The sequence below is a fragment of the Lutzomyia longipalpis genome, chromosome 1 (assembly GCF_024334085.1).
Source record: "Lutzomyia longipalpis isolate SR_M1_2022 chromosome 1, ASM2433408v1".
Taxonomy (NCBI): domain Eukaryota; kingdom Metazoa; phylum Arthropoda; class Insecta; order Diptera; family Psychodidae; genus Lutzomyia; species Lutzomyia longipalpis.
This window is the reverse complement of record NC_074707.1, coordinates 8055389-8072702: the sequence shown is the minus strand read 5'-3', so window position 1 is coordinate 8072702 and position 17314 is coordinate 8055389. Positions and strand designations below refer to the sequence as shown.

General features: G+C 37.8%; 2 protein-coding genes across 5 annotated transcripts in view; one reads left to right on the top strand and one right to left on the bottom strand.

Moving 5' to 3' along the window:
• The window catches only part of LOC129787075 (zinc finger protein jing homolog), an 84479-nt gene that overhangs the window by 24201 nt on the left and 42964 nt on the right, over positions 1-17314 (top strand). The gene's annotated exons all lie outside the window — the stretch shown is intronic.
• On the bottom strand, positions 1217-5578 carry LOC129787094 (adenylate kinase isoenzyme 5). Of its 3 annotated transcripts, XM_055822428.1 has the most exons (9): positions 4824-5578; positions 4109-4276; positions 3124-3234; positions 2908-3050; positions 2546-2837; positions 2290-2464; positions 2008-2224; positions 1780-1944; positions 1217-1719 (listed from the first exon to the last, which is right to left on the bottom strand). In XM_055822428.1, the coding sequence occupies exons 1-9, from the start codon at positions 4855-4857 to the stop codon at positions 1381-1383; spliced, it is 1644 nt and encodes a 547-aa protein (XP_055678403.1). In that variant the 5' UTR covers positions 4858-5578; the 3' UTR covers positions 1217-1380. The 3 variants fall into 3 exon arrangements, with proteins under 3 accessions (XP_055678403.1, XP_055678396.1, XP_055678387.1); XM_055822421.1 differs by having other exon boundaries at positions 2290-2837; XM_055822412.1 differs by lacking the exon at positions 4824-5578 and having other exon boundaries at positions 2290-2837; positions 4109-4645.

The window sequence follows — 17314 nt, the reverse complement described above, 5'->3', positions numbered from 1 at the left end:
ATGAATATTTTAAGATAAGCTCTCAGAGTGACGAAGCCATCATATTTTTCCTTCTTCACATATAAAACCCATATTTTCCGTGGGAAATGCAGATATTGACAGAGAAACTTCCATTTATGCATTAATTTACATGTTGTTGAATAAATTTTAGAGTCAAGTTTTTTTTTCTTTCTTCCCTGACTTATAATACGATAATGAGAGACGGCCGGTGCAGTTTATCTATGAAACAAAAAAAGAAAAAAACAACGAATAGTGCAAACATTTACCCGAAAAACTATAAAGAAGTTTTATGCCGCGAAGAAAAGCTGCGCAAGGTTTGAATATAGAGAGAGAGGGAAAAAAGGCCAGGTGCAGAAAGTATTGATATTGAATATTCAGCATTTCTTAGAGTACCAGAAACTTTCTTATATGGGTTTGTCAAAGAAATTCTCCAGTGAGGGGAAAGATGCCGAATAAAGTTTATGCGCATTTCTACATAAAAAAATTATCTTCTTAAAATTTTCCTCACGTTTGATAATTTTACGAATGGATGTTATCGCGTTTCTCACAAATTCACGCACATTTTAAAAAAGAATTTTCTACGGTGAACGCCAAGGTAAAATGAATGGGGAGGAGGTGAACAAAAAAAAAAAACATCAAAGGCATTTTGCAATCAACTGCAGCAGCCGCACTTGTGTACAAAAAGTGCATAAAGAGTCCTAAATAGTCTCCGACGGTGGTGATTATGAAATCAACCAACGAGCAAATTGCAACTTCTTGGAGTCATGCAATTGTGCAATTCACTTCTTTCGGTTGTATGCTGCCAGCACCAAATGCACCCAAGTGCATGTCTTGGAGCCTGGGAAGTTGCAACGGGGCAGCACAGGGGGGTAACCCACTTGAATTTGATTCTCTCTCTTTCTCTAATATTCCCCCACAGTTAGTGTCCATTCTCTTGGCGCTTTGTGCAATATTTTCGCCATATACCATGGCTAAGAAACTCATTGACACGATTTTAGTGGCTCCACGATGGATTTGTGCAAATTTTCAAGTCACACAAGCTTTGATTGATCGTCGCCAGGGGCACTACAAGCATTTATTATGGGAAAACACATTAAAATTGTAAATATAAATCATTTGAAAATGTAAAGGTTTGTTGAAATCAATTAAAATTCTAACTGTTACGAAAAATTATGGTTTGAATTCGAAGCTTTCAACAAAAAAAAACAGCGCCATCTATTACATAATTTTTATTCTCTCTACTGCCATAGAATATAATAACCGTTGATGTTTACAAACAGAAATTAAGAAGAATATTAAATTAAAGCCATTGATAACAGGGGGTGTGTAGTACAGTCTCTGGGTGTGCCTATCCTATTTTTCTTGATTAGTATACAAATTCTAAATGTGTGAATCTAGGGGATAATCATTTGCATCACGTAGCATGGCCCTCAAGTTTGGCTTCTCATTCGGAATGTGCCCATTGAGTGGTCTATTGCGCTGATCATCCATTTGGCCACTAATTGTGGGAACAACACCAGGTGCTGTGTTGAAATCATCCATTGGGGGGTGATTTTGGATTTGATTCCGCTGACTTACACCATACAACTGCCCCACGGTCGTCGTTGTGCCAGCAACATATTTCTCCTGTCGTGTCTTCTCCTCAATTGTTTGTATTAGCTGCCGAACAATTCGTTCGAATTCACGTGCAACAGATGGACTGTCTGTGTCTCCATCAATCTAATTAATTTTACGAAAAATTTTAGAAAAAAAGTCAAAGAATTTTCAATTTCAACTTACAATGGTCAGACGACCTGTGGTATCAATTTGTTTGAGCATTGGCAGTGTCTTTTCACGGAATAGCTCCAAACGACGACGAAATGAGCTAACAGTATCATCAAGACGTCCCCGTCCTAGCTGCAGTTTTGAGCAGTCTAGAAGAATGATCTGGGGATTCTGTTTGAACTGTAATTTAAATTAAATATTTGAAACATATTCTGCATTGCTATCTACCAGTAGATCCATTACTTTTTCCTCAAAACTGCTAAGCTGCTCAAGATCTCTCGGGTATCCATCTACAAGAATACCCTTTTTGTCCCTCAACTTGACAAAGTTATCTTGAAGGAGACGCTCAATTATGGTATTGGATACCAATTCACCACCTGCTATTGCTTCCTTCACAGTAAAAGCTTCAGTATTAGGCTTTGCCTCTGACTCAGCTACTGACCGAAAAAGGCGTCCAATACTGCCAAAAGATGGCGCATATTTTGGGTTATATTTCAAATTACAGGGAAAAGGAAGCATCCTCACCTGATGTGACCCCATCCTGGATTAATTCCTATCGCCTTAACACATAGGGATGCTTTATTGCTTCCTGGTCCACCAATAATAAATATAACTGGCGGTATGATGTCCAGTCGCTGTGTACGTTCTGTCAGAGCCTCCTGGTGGGGTTTGTCGTCACGTTCGTAAGTCGCGTTGTCCACTGTAACGACCTTACTGTGACCAGGGGCTGTTTCTACGCTAACTATACTGCCGGGAATTTCATTGGAGCCACGCCCCATACCTGCAATCCCATTGAGAAGGGCCTCCTGATTCTCCTGCGCCCCGAGAATTTCCAACACAGCCTCACGAAAATCTTTGTAAACCTCAGTTGGAGATCTCTCACCATTGACTGCCAACAAGAGATCACTCTGATCAAAGTAATCAGCCACAGGCATGACATTCTTGAAGAAATTCTCCAACTCCATCTTTGCCAGCGACAGTACCACATGTCCCAGCTTTGCTCCATAGTCTATTTGCTTTTGCAACACAGCCTGACGCCATGATATGAGAACGACGCCATTTACCACCTGAATCTGAGATTGAATCTATCATGCATTAAAGAATAAACTTCTCAAAGGGATCCTTCATAGTTTCCATACTAACCTTTTCTGAATACTCAACAACATCCCTCATTGAGCGCGGGAAACCTGACACGAGGTAGGCTTTTGCAGCGGGGGCCATCTTCATTTCTAACATTAGAACTTCTGTCACTGTTTTCGATGAGAGTTGCGAGAAATCCTGCATATCTGCACGGAATATCAATTAAATTTTGTTGGAAACAAAGCGTCGCACATAAAAACAATATGGCTAGTTGTTTACCATTTCCAATTGCGTATTGCTGCAGCAGGTCCATCATGTTTATGTGAACCACACCACGTTTCTCTTGCATTAGCGTGTCACAGTGGGTTACTTTGCCACTACCTGGACCACCTGTGGAGGAAAATATTTTTTAAATGAAAATTCGATTTTTTTTCTTGGAGAATGTTGCGCCATCTATCATGTAAGACAGATAATTTGGTAGTGTTGTATTCTATTTCTTCCATAAGCAATGATTGTCTTTAATGAACTTCTGCTCAAACTTCTTTTGAAGGAATAAAAATAATCTCAAACTTCTTTTCCCACAACAGCACAAAACAGTGGACAAAAAAGACAAGAAGGGGATCCTTTTAGTAATTTATTAATGGCTATCGATTGTCCATTTTTATGGGGATATATTTTTTTGAGTTTAATACTACTTGTAGGATACACCTCATACTAAAATATTGGTCAAGTTCGTTTTACTATGCACTTAATAAATACAAAATGGAAAAGCGTAATGTAATATTGGGTCGTAAAGCGACTTTAATGATAACTTATGGTTTTGAAAGAAAGACAAACATTGTCTACTGCACGGTATGCTTCCTCTTATAATTAATTCATACCAAGATGACAAAGTCTGTTTTTAGTTTCTTCTATAAGGATGGGGGGGCAGGCACCTTTAAATAAGTCCAAGGTTTTCTCAGTGCTTTTGATTCATATTATAAATCTTTTATTGAAGCCATTTGAAAAGTTTATCCCGTTACTTGGAGTAAAATGGCGTCTTTGCAAAGATGCGTCGGTATGAAGTTAACTGCAATTTCGTTAACTTTGAATGGCTTTAATAATTGCGGAAATTTCCATTACCATTTGAATTTACCATAATGTGTGAGAATTGAAACATGAAGTAACATTTCCCGATTAATTTATGATAAGAAAATTAACAAACACGTGCTGCCACACGCACAGTGCCTGGAAAATTTTATCTGTTGAAAAAAAATCTTCTCACCTAATACAAATATAACTGGCACTTTTGGAGGATCGAATTTGACTTTTCCTGCATTTTGCATTGGAAAATTTCCACTTAGCGGTGTATGGAGCATCGTTGATCGTCTTCGACCTCCGCCCTTCCAGTCTGCACCCACATCTTCGGCATCCTGAGCGGCGGAATTTGCTTCTGTGTGTAGTAGTACAAAACAAAAGGTGGAGATGGGGAGCATATATTAATTTTTATTTCCACCAAAAATTGATTTGTCATTCCGTGAAAAACCCCCAAAAAATGTTTTCATGTTGGAGCGGTGAAAAAAAAGTAAAAGAAAAATAAAGCCATACACACTTTATCGATTTCAGCTTTTTTGTTATTTCATTTTCAATGACAACGTAGTTCAACTCTCCCATGGTAATTGTTTCATTATTGATATTTTTTTCTTGTGTACTGCACTCCAATTGATTGCCCATCAATTTCTCCAACGAAAGACTTCTCGGCCTAGAACTGCGAGGGAATTTTATGTGGAAAAGTGAATTTGAAGCAAAAAGAAAATCTTTGCTGAACTTTCTCAAAATGGACGTCTGGAGCGTCTTTTGCGCCAAAAACTATGCAATATGCTGATTTCTCATACAAATTTTCATCTTTTTGAAAGTATTCATTATTGCGAAAAAAGGATATTTTTTTAAAACAAAAAAAATCTCTGCACAATGTGATGCAATAGATGAGTCAGTCATACCTGTATCCAAGCAAATGCCCATTATCCATTTCATATGTTATATTATAGGGGTAACTAGAGTTAATCCTTCTTCAAAAAAATATCCTCTTCTTGCATAACACAAAATAACCGTCAAATTCCGCAGAATTTTGCCATCGATAGCCACTGTTGTGAGTTTAGTGCACTTGTGGGATCACAAATTTTTTTTCACAATTTTCCAAGAATTTCCCAACTTTTATAGGTGAATTTTCCACGAAAGCGGCACAAATAAGAGGAGCTGTTATACGATTGAAAACTGATTCCTCACTGTCAATGTCGAAGAAAATGTCCAGCTTTTGACCACGAATGGCTTTTGCATTTTTAATGACCACAATTGCTATTGGTCTGAAGCATGATTGTGATAGTCAATTGTCCTTCCTATGTATGTATATATACATAAGTGGATCGGTGGATGTGAGGAGAAATGGGATACGGTATGTATGGCGGCATAAAAGCCCTGCGCATGTTTTCCCATTAACCTGGTTGAACCAATGTTAAAGATTTACACGGAGGGCATTAGGTATTTAATGGGTATTTATGTTGGTACAACTTTTTAAATTATTCCCCATTTAGTGGGGATTGTTTGTGGGTAATAAATTGCTAAATTGTGACCAAAATAGTAGCAAAATGTTTAATTTTTCACGTGGAAATATCAAATTTCTAATTAAATCCTGCAAAAAAGTGTCGCCATTTTGTTTTTTTCTCGATGAATTCTAGTGGCGTTCTATTTGTATGTGATTCGTATGTGGTGTGGTAGTGATGAGCCATAGGCCAGCCGGGAATGCCACACCACTCGGTGCGTTCTCAGCGGTTTTCCCATCCATTTAATATGATATTTAAGTGAAGATTTTTTTTTCTTACAAATGTGTGACCTAGAGTAAGTTTGATGTGGACACAAGTTAGAGGTTTGTCTCCCAAGAACTTTATTATTCAATAATTCCGTCAATTATCCATGATGTCTTTACTTTAACGATATCATCAGCTATCAACACATAACATACTAATAAATGATCACCACGAAGAAAGTTGTCGGGCATAGTTAAGAAATTTTTAATAATTCACACCGCGCGTCCTCGAATGGTCTTGACATCGCCCAGCATGTCCCCCCAATTCTATTATGCATTTTTTAAATATTTCACCATAGCCCATTACTTAGTCATTCCCTAATTGATGGTCACACAGCCACTTGTCGCGGTATTACACAGAAAATTTCCCCCTATGTGCTGTGAGGGACCTCAAGAAATTATTGAAGCAGATCTTGAGAATATAAGAAGTGGGTGAGCATTTCTATTTACCTGGCAATTATCTCAAGTGACACTACACTCCTTCTTACTCTCTGAAGTCTCTACTAAAGATATCTCTCGGACACGGCGGGGGCGCCTCTTGAAGCATTGCCGCGATTGATTTTTTTCCTTGCATTCCTCACGGTAATTAAAATAAGATTAAAAAGTAAAGTAAATGAGTGCGATAAGTGCTCTAAGAAAGGCGTCATAGCATTCTGAAGTATTTTTCCAACAGATGGCGCTTGTTGGAGAACAAACAAAGCCAAATTAAAAACGGGTGGGCTTCCATGTTGTCTCTGATGCAATGGGAAAAAGTTTTCATGTTTACAGACCCATATCGCGGGAGATTATCTTATAAAGAATGTCGATGACTAATGGTGCTATGCAGGAATCTCATGTCAAGTAAAAATGATCATGACATTTTTTCCTGACATTTTTTTGTCATTCCATCTCACTCCCACTAATGTATTTCTGTATCTTTCGTCTTTCTCTCACGCATGTTTCCGGCATCTTTTATTTTTCATGGCATACTTTTTTTTCTTGCGCACATGTTTTTATTTCCTTGAATTTTCTCAACATTTGGGGATATTTTCCTCAAAGAAAAGTGGAAAATGCTTAGCTAAAGAGTCCACAGTGCCAGGAAAACCGTGAAAAATCGAAATTTACGGTCATTTATGGGACAAATATGTGAAAATGTACGAAGTAAAAATCAAAATATTCTTTCCCTGACCAATTTTTACGGGGTTCTTTTTCGGATTTTCACCACATAAATCACTTCCTGCAGGTTTTTTGGACCTTCCTAAAGGTCATCTGCATACGTAAAGTCTGCCTGAGGTCAGGGAATTGCTTCCTGGATCGTACAAAAAACTCCTGAACACAGAAAAACTGGTCCGGGAGTGAATGTTTTGCTGTAGAAACTGCACAGTTTTCACTTATTTGGCCGATAAATACCTACGATTTTCCACTTTTCACATTTTCACAGGCACTTAGAACACTTCCACAAGTCGCTTTTCACTTTTTCCGAGCTAAAATATCACAATTTATAGAGAAAATTGACAAAAACTAAGAAACGTGTTGACTTCGCAAGAGCTTGAAAAAGAATGTCGCAGGAAGATGTTTTTTTCTGACATTCTTTTTCCAGCTCTTGTGAAGTCAACGTGTTTGTTAGTATTCTCTGCAATTTTCTCTGTAAATTGTGATATTTTAGCTCAGGAAAAGTGAAAAGCGACTTGTGGAAGTGATCTAAGTGCCCGTGAAGGTGTGAAAAGTGGAAAATCGGGGATATTTATTGGCCAAATAAGTGAAAACTGTGCAGTTTCTACAGCAAAACATTCACTCCCGGACCAATTTTTTCCGCGTTCAGGTGGGATTCCACCACTCAGGAAGCATTTTCCTGCCCCCCACACAGACCTTTCTTGTTGCAGATGACCTGTGGGAAAGTCCAAAAAGCCCGCAGGAAGTGATTTGTGTCGTGAAAATACAGAAAAATATCTCGTAAAAATTGGTCAGGGAAAGAATGTTTTGATTTTTCACTTCGCGAATTTTCACATATTTGGCCGCTAAATCACCATAAATTTCCACTTTTCACGGCTTTTCTGGCACTGAGAACACTTCAGCAAAGCCCATTTTCACTTTTTCATGGAAAAATATCCCCAAATACTGAGAAAATAATACGAAATGAAAAACATGTTGAGTGCACAGAAAAGAATGATGAAAATGTCGGAAGCATGCGTCAGAGAAAGACGAAAGATACAGAAATACATTAGTGGGAGTGAGAGGGAATGACAAAATGTCAGGAAAAAATGTCATGATCATTTTCTCTTGACATGAGATTCCTGCATAGCACCATAACTAATGGCCATTGCAATCTGTCGAAATAATCGCAGAATTTCATGACAAAAGGTTTCGTGCAGTTGACCTCAAATTTCCATACACAAACACACGTGCAATAGTGGCGTCCCCCTTTTCGACCACACCGCCCTCTCCCTCAGGTGGCGTTTTTTTCGCCATTTGAAAAAGTTGCATATTGTGCAGAATTTTACTTTCAATTGTGACCTTCGTGCACATTTATGAATCGAGATTGCGGCCGATCTTTGACATTTGAATGCAGCATTTTCAATGACGCAACATTACAGTGCGCGTTACCTACTTAAATGGGTTTCCGGTATTGTTTTCCATTGCCTTTGTGCATCGCGGTGTATCATGTGGAGTTTTCTTCCCGCGCTTTTGCACATTTTCATGGGAAAAATGAGCGAGAGCGAGAGATAGTAAAACGTTGATTGCACTTACGATTGTTAATTAAATAACAAAAGTACTTTCAATGGATTGCAATGTTATTAAATGCATTAAAATGGCTTATATATTTGCAATTGTTTTTGCTTCTGTGGGAACTTTCACTGCTTCTGGAAGTCTTTCGGGTTTGGGATGGAACATTTTGTTGACAATTTTCATGGACAAAACCGTTTGATGCCGCCAGCAACAAGTTTCAAATTGGGATGTATAGTATTGCTGTGTGTGACCCCATTTGACCCTCCATTTGCGATCATGTAATTGCATTTACCCAATTCACGAACTCTCTCACCACCATATTGGAACATATTGCGGGGATATCGATATCGCGTATATAGCTCTCTCATGGTTTTGCCAGGATTGCCTCAAAATAGATTTTGCACAGCAATTTAACTCTTGCAATTTATGCACCACAAAAGCAGCAAAATTCCACCATTTCCCCATATGTTCTGGTACACTTACATTAAAAATCCTTCACCACAATTTTTCGAACGTGTACTTGTGGCCAAGTGACTAAATGTGGGTCTGCAGAAGTTCCCCTCTAAAGAGAAAAAAATTCACGCAACTTTTCATTGAAGATACACTCAAGAAAGATATTAAAAAAAAAGTTAAGGACCGCCTTATGGTGGCGATTTCATTTCGTTGTTAATCATTTTAATAACAACTAATAACAATGCAAAGTACTGTATTAAAAGTATACGTACAATGAGGAACCCGCATCACGCTACGCCATTTAATACTCGGGGGCACTTTTTTCGTTCCTCCATTCACAAGAAACTTGGTCTGTGTGTTTTTCATTAAAAAGAAAACATTTTTTTCATCACATCCTGAAGATTGTGATTCAGAAAGCTTTTTTTTGGGGTTTTATCTACTTACCTATTTAGCAGGGAAGTGTGGTCGTAAAGTGCAATATGTTAATGTACTTAAATTTATCTTGAGATTTACCAAAAGATGGCGTTTAAAACTAATTTTATTCATAACATTTTATCTTTATTATTATTTACAAAATTTACTTTCTGCTCATAGATTTTCCTAATTTCTTTTAACAAGAAATCTTAAATGGAACATTCTTTGTACAAAACTTTAATAAAAAATTACTCAACAGATGGCGCGGTAAATTCAGTGCAATAACTCCCATGGAATACTATTAAAGCACCAAATTAACATAAAAGAAAACACAACCAATAAAAAGCATATAAAATACCATTGAGATCCCTGCTAAGAATCGCTTTACTTAGCACATTCTTCTTATGAGAAAAGTTTTCATTGGAAAACGAAATTATTGGATTTTATGCCGGGGCAATTTTCTCCCGAAAAAGGGAACCGAAAGAAAACATAGAAGGGAGCCCCTTGTTTGATTTTTATTGCATTTGCAAGGAGATTCTCCTTTAAAGGAAGTGAAATATTGCCTTAACCCCCGTGACAAAGTGGGAAAAATTACCTACTATGCCATCATCCTAATGGGGGGTTGTTTCAAAAATTTAGAACGCACTTCCAATTGAGAGTCAATAAATCTCCCCCCTAAGAACGTGCTCTGTGGCTTCGTCGCACGAATATTAATTTCATGAACGATTAAAAAGGAAATATAATAGCATTTTCTTGATAATAAATACGACGGATTACAGTGAATTTGGGTTGTTTAGCGCCCCACAAGAGCTCTCATCTACCACCCCCCAGTATTCGGGTCCACAAACCAATCCCCAGAGGGCAGAAATCTGCAAGAGGAATTTCCCGTCGACACAATTATGTGCAATTCAATTTCATTATTCTATCATAATCATTTTCCACGGGTGTGGGAGATGAGAAATTTGTGCAATATTTAATAAGAGCAAATACCTGAAATTCCCGCGCGGCACAGTCCACCCCAAAAAGCGAATTTGGGGTGGGAAATTGTGAGAAAAGCTGGCAAGCTGATGGAATTGGCATCACGAAAATACGCTGCGCATCTCCCAAAAGAGACAAACTAACATTTTCCCATTTAGACTCCCCAAAATATTAAGCTAGAGTTGGTTTTTATGTAGATAAACGATGATGGCTAAATCATCCCCTAAATCTCTGAATAGTAGAATTTTTGAAGGTCCCAGCCATTACATTCCTTGAAAAAAATATTTATTTCAATTTATAATAATTTAACAAAAATATGACTGAAAAAAGGAGTTTATTCAAATTTCAACTAAAAAGCAATATTTCCTCACAACTCTGCTCTTATGCTTCTCTTTCTCCCCAATTTGTGAGGGGTTCTCGAATGAAATGGGATTTGGGGCGAAGTGGAATATCTTCGGGTTGCCTTCGGGGTGTGCTGACGGGCAAATTTTCCGGTGGGAGAGACACGCGATAAGCCTAGCATGGAACGTGTAATTCAATTGAAAACTCATTTCGCGTCCATCGAGTCAGTCACCCCTTATTTTGTTGAAGAACTGCAAAAAAAAAGAAGAAGCTTTCAGTGGCGAATTTTCCGCAGTATGCATACAAAATTGTCGCGTACAAGTGGGTTCTTCTTACCCAAAGGAAGGAGGTACTTGAATGGCAAATGAATGAATGACCTTTCTATACTTGGGGGGTTGTTTCGCAGCATCGACACCCTCCAACACTGATACATGTAATTTCATATTTACACTCCAATTACTTTGTGGCTTTTGTGATAAGTTCTCGCCTCGGTGTCGTCTCGAATGTTGGGTGAAGAAAATGCGTCTGTGGTCCCTCCTTACCCCCACAACGTAGTGCAAGATAAATTGCGTCTGAGTATCTTACGAAGTGAAACTTCTTTCACCCCTTTTTGGGTTTTCAAACATACAGCGAGGGTGACACTCTGCCGTTTTGGCGACAATCAGCGCTAGTGCTCAATTTAGGGTGAAATATTTAATTGTGAATTATTTTGTTGCATAATTGGATGGGAAATATGCGCCACTTATATGTAAATGAGCTAGATCATGTATGATGGGAAAAAAGTTAGTCGTTTTTGACGTTTTACTGACAGATAAATTTAACGTTTGAAAGGAAAAGACAAACCATTTGTCAGGAGTATGTCATAATTTGGGAAACATCTCTATATAGTCGAGGTAAATCCCCTTCCTAGAATTGTTTTTTTTTATTACAAAATGACCTCGCTTCTCAGTTTTAGGGTGAAAATGTGACACTTGTTTTGACGCATGATTTGGTCAGAGAGTGACACCAACTGCCCTTTGGCTATGTCATTTTTTGGTTTCGTCTTAAAGGTGAGCATACCATTTTGTAACGAACCTACATGTACCTACTACAGCAGTAAGAACTTAAAGCGAAGCGAGATGGCAAAATTGTACGTTCAGCATCGTGTGAGAGAGGAAAAATGAGGCCGAGGGGGTTGAAAATGGTTTGGGGAGAAATGTGAAGAAGCCCTTGGATGAGGAACAATAGAAACAATATATGACACAATAATGATGATGATGGTGGGTAGAGGAGGCAAAAAACTGACGAAGGAGAGACGGAACAATGATGAAACAGATGGAATCATGTCTCACTTCACATCTTCTCCATCGACTTTGGTGTGTGGTGGGATTTTAAACATCCATCCATCTCCTCCGTGTTTTCTCGTCTCCTGCACGCCACATCATTTATCTCCTTTCCACCATGCCCTTTCGCCTGCACGCCATCCCTGTCGCACCCTCCCGCCGACCGAAGGACTTCGTGCGGCAATAAAAGATTCGGGAGTACATAAGAGTGCGGTAAATATTGAACGAGAATGAGAGAGGCATTTTACATTATGTATCCGCATTTACTCTGCACACACTTTAGCATTTTGAACCCTCTCTCTTTTTGTGGCAGTAGCTCTCTTTCCCACTTGACAGCTGTGCAATGACAGCAAGAAAGAGATGCCAATAGGGGACACCCCTCATTCCACCCTATTCTCAGGAACTTACTCTAAATCCCATCATATATAGCGCATGAGAGGAAATTTGTCGACAGAGCAGAGAGGGCTAGGATTGGAAAATGTTGGAAAAGTATATGAAATTTCATATAAACAGGTCGATATTATTTTTATATAACCTTCTCTATCTGACACTTTTATTCAACTGTCATTGGCTTGCACTGTCAAGCTTTTGAGCTCACTCTATATAATACAAAATGTTCACAAATTATGATATAAAACAAATCTTCTTGCAATTTAATCCATATAATACTCATTTTCACATTCTCATTTATGAATAATTGCGCGTAAACGACGACAGATGACATAATCTCTGATACATCTGTCAGGAGGATATGTCAAAAATGTCAATGAAACTTCAATTTTGAAATAAAACGTTCATTTTGAAGTTAAGTGAAACTTTTCGTGGGTAGAATGAAATTTTCAAGTAAATTCCTTATTCATACATATATGTACATAGGTATACAAGGGTTCGTCCAATATTCAGAAGTGGGATGTGGGTGCCCTCGGGGTGAATGTGTGTGTGTGTATAAAATGGTGGGAGAATGAAGTATATTCAGTCGCTATATAAAATACTGTGTTCGTTTTTCATATGCTTCACGTTGTATTTATATCCATAAATGAGATAAACATGGAATGTGTACGAGTCTTCCGCTGTTTGAAGTCATCCCGTGAGTGTGGTTTGTCACCAAAGTCGTCGTCTTGGTTTTTTTACTTCTATCTCAGCTGTGAGGGGTGATGTCTGATTGAAAATAAAGTCGATTCCGGTGTCATTTCAATTAGATGGCGACACAGAGTCAATTTTTGATCTGGGATTCAGTTAACGATATGGGAAAGTTGGGTAAGATCTAAGATATCCCTTGTGAGTTTTCTTTTCATCATACCCTGTAGGAGACGATATTAAAGTTCCTTCTATTAATAGACGACATGATGGGAAATTGTTGGGGATGAAAAGAATGGGAAAATCAATGAATTTTGCCATATTTGACGCAGTTAGCACATCGTGTTTCCTCACTGTCCCCGTTATCCTGGCACCAAACTCGAACCCTCCATCCGCGCATTTCAGATTGGGATAAAATTTTCCCATTCATCCCCCTCTTGTATGCATCTTGATTCACCCTAATTGAACTTGACGACTTTTCAATGCGTTTTCCATGGTAAGAATTCTTTTCATCGTGCGTAGAGGGTTGAATGGTCGGCAGAACTGGGTGAGAATACTGCACGGGAAATGTATACCTACTGTTGTTCTGTCTCATATTTCTGTGACCCTTTTCAGCGGAAACAGTGTCACAGTGGAGAGGTTTAATAGCATAAAAGTTTGAATTTAACATTTAGGTTTAGTTTAGGCCGTTTATCCAAATTCATCGAGGTTTACTAGAAAATCTTGATTATTTTGGTAAAAAGAAACTTTATGCAAATTTTAATTAAAATTTACGAAGAAATTAGCATTTTTTAAACGATCTCGCACATGGCAGGTAGTATTCTATCTCACCCTTTTAGCATAAATCTGTGAACTTAACTACGAAATTTCAAAGTACAACAAATTATTAAATTGAATGTGTTTTAGATTTTGTTGAATTGAATATTCAACTGAAAATGCAAAATGGGGTTGTAAAGCGTGGCAATGAACATTCTCTTGTAATTTTAATTTAGCAACAAGGATTGAGGAACACCCCAGAGCAGGTTTAAAAGGGTTTAATTCGGCGTTATGTGTATTTGTGTACCACCCTGCTGTGTTTTCCATCAACTTGCCGAGAGACGATCTCTTTGAAATTCTAATTTCTGACATTCAACCTCCTTCAAAACGAAAGGCTTTTGTAGTTCTCCTATACATTATATCTGTTGTCTCTGCCAGAGGAAGTTATGCGGTGAAGCTCCTAATGATGTTTCTCTACTGAATGTTTGCAATAAACACACATGTTGTATAGTATATAAGTTATTAATTGTTCTTCACTTTTGCCTCTTTAATTTATATACATATGTAATGTAATCTTCTGATCCGTACGGAAAATAAACTTCTTTCAAAACTCCAAACAATTTTAATTCCCCATTCTTATTCAAATAATTTAATTTATAGCCGTCAAAAGTTTGTTTTGTTATTAATTTAAGTCTTTTCTCTATCTTTTCAGGTGAGTTTTTGGACTACATTCCTTTTTTTTCTCGCTCTCTCCTTGTTATTCAAACTCCCGCGCGTACACATCCTTGAGTGGGTACAAAGTGATGAAAGAAAAGTTTTCAAGATTCTTCTTCGTATGAAAATAATGTAAGTACTTTGTTTCACAGTGTTCTTGACTATTTTACAATCTCATGCAAATTGTGGAGGAGAGAGAATTTATATGTAGTGAGGGTAGAGACATGAAGATACCCAAGAGTCGAAAGGACTCTTCACGGGCTTTTGTGTTAATTTTGCAGAAGGTCTAACATTCATGAGATTTTCACATTTACATAAGATAATTCTATGAATTTTTTTCTCATCCTTGCTTTGTGTTGTATCTCCTTCAAGTTGGGGCATTCGGTTGGGGGGTTCTTGAAAGATTTTAGGGTTATTGAATTTCTAGGCAGTCTGTGCGCCATATTTGAAAAATTTGCATGGAAGTTTATTTTGAGAAACAATTTAGGGAAATGAGGGGAATATTGAAATATTTAACATAGTTTTAGAATTTGACGCATAGTTTGTTGACAGATATTGTTAATTTGACAGCTCTCAATTTCACTAATTGTCAAATATTTGAAATAACTATATAACAACTAACGAACAATAGAAAAACGTCTTTAAAACTCGAAATATTTACAAGGCAGGAATAATAATTTCATGAGCTCTCTAAGGATGAATTCCTGAGAGGATATGTCGTATACCGAAATAAAAGAATTCCAAGGAGGGGCCAAAATCCAATTCCTTTCCATGAGAATTTATGTCTTCCTCCATGGTGTGAGACAAATAGAATTTCGGTTATCACGTGGATGTGGAAGTTGCTGTTGATATTAATCTGTGTGTACGTTTAACACACACCAAATGTATCGCTGAATCTCTATATGGCAAATAGTTGGGGAGTTTCCCAACACTCTGGCTGGATTGGATATGATCCACAAGCTGGGTGGATTTTCGATACACACATAGAGTGGGTATTTAGTAAATAAAATGCTGCATACACCCTCTGGCATGAGCCCAGGGGTATCACACAGAGTGGCTAAAAAGTTCTCGCAAGGGTGTAACACAGAACAATATGCAGAGATTTGCTTCGGGACAAAATGGTGGAGGTTGAGGTGAAGTGAACATAATCGTACGTGGAGGACCATTCTTGGCTTTCGTAAAAGTTCAATTCAACTCCTCGTCGACACTTGAGTAGGGGAGGGCGGGGCTAATAAAGTCACATAAGGGTTTGGAAAAAGCTTAAAATATCATATTTCCTAGCTAGATAGAACAAAATGATCTGAGAAAGAGTTGTAGGGCAGTAAATTTCCTAAAGAAATGAGCTATACATTTCGCTTTATCTATTTGGGAAATATAATATTTTGAGCTTTTTCTAAACCCTTAAGTGACTTTTTTAACCCCGCTCTCCCCTAACTATAGAAACCCTCTACTATAATAAAGATTCGATAAGATAATCTCTTTTATGATTTGCCTGTACCATGGGACCATTTTTTTTTCTCGATGGCAAGTCCGTACATGGAGGGATGGAAACCACGGAGAAGACCTAGAGGGATGTTGGAGGGAATGAAATGAAAACAAAATTAGGCACAAACGCAAATGTGCCAATAATAACATGATGAAGGAGTGCATGAAAGGCCCTCTGCTACCCTTTTATATGGGGTGAAAATAAAACAAATGTTGAGTTGGAAAGAGACCTAGATCAGGGACTCATGATAAATTATTTTTTAACCAAATTTTAACTTTCTAGACTATTTGCTTTAGGGGTTGTTCTAGAAAAACTACATATAAAAATTAAAATTCAAAATTTTCATTAAATTGAACTTTAGTAAAATTAAAATTGAATCTAAAAAATTCAGCAAAATCCTTTTGCAACTCTACTTGAGTTTAAAAGTGAAGCACTTCCTGAATTTCATGTTGTTTGTATTTTTAATTTTCTCTCTCTCGCCACTATTTATTTTGTATTTTAATTTAAATCATCCACACACAACACACTCCATCGTATAATGATTTCAATCATTAAAAAACATCCATTCTGGGTGAATTGAGCGAATGTCAAATTGAGATTAAGTGGAAATGTTCACTCTCTTCTCTACCCGAGATGTGAGGGGTTTTGTGTGTTATTTATTATTCAAAACATACCAGTCATGGGGGATGGTTGGAAAAAAAATCGCCTCAAAATTCAAGGGATGATGAAAAAAGATGTATGCTGGCCCTTATATTTTTTCAACGCCGTATAGTCTGGCGCTCTCTGTATTTTTAATGTGAAATTACGTTGATTAGGAGACTCCCGCTGAGACCCGACGAATCGACCAAACTTGTGTTGTGTATATATGGCTCCATTTGCATGAGACAGACGAAAATGGGGTTGAGAAGAGAGGAAGTTCACCCTGTGGGAGCATGTCACCACCCCATCTACCGTAGCGTCGGAGGTGGAGAAGACAGTAGAAATGTCCTCACACTTGACGCTGGAAGCGTCCCATTGAAATGTCACTTCGTTAGAGCACCACGAAGTTGGCCTTTGTTGCGTGTTCATGAAAGGTCGCGCCGCATTTTTTTTTTATTTCACTTCCCTCCCTGTCAATTTCTCAATTTATGGCAAAAGAACTCTCCAAACATTCCTCAGCTTTTTGATGAGATTTCCCCCCATATTTTTTCAGAGCGAAAAATGCCCCCCAGAAAAGACAAAGCGGCAGACATTTTCAATCACTTCGATATATAAAATTGGATATAGAGATATATGGAGGTAGAAGAACTTCAAACATCGCTTCAAATGGAATTGATTTAAATCCTTTTTGATGTGAGATATTCAAAAATGGTGTAAAGATGGGGAAATGTCTAAAAGCTA

Coding starts and splice junctions, on each gene's coding strand:
- LOC129787094 (XM_055822412.1), bottom strand. CDS start 4,319: ATGCTCCCCATCTCCACCTTTTGTTTTGTACTACTACACACAGAAGCA. Junction 3,235..4,108: donor GCCAGTTATATTTGTATTAG/GTGAGAAGATTT, acceptor TTTCCTCCACAG/GTGGTCCAGGTAGTGGCAAA. Junction 3,051..3,123: donor GCAATACGCAATTGGAAATG/GTAAACAACTAG, acceptor TATTCCGTGCAG/ATATGCAGGATTTCTCGCAA.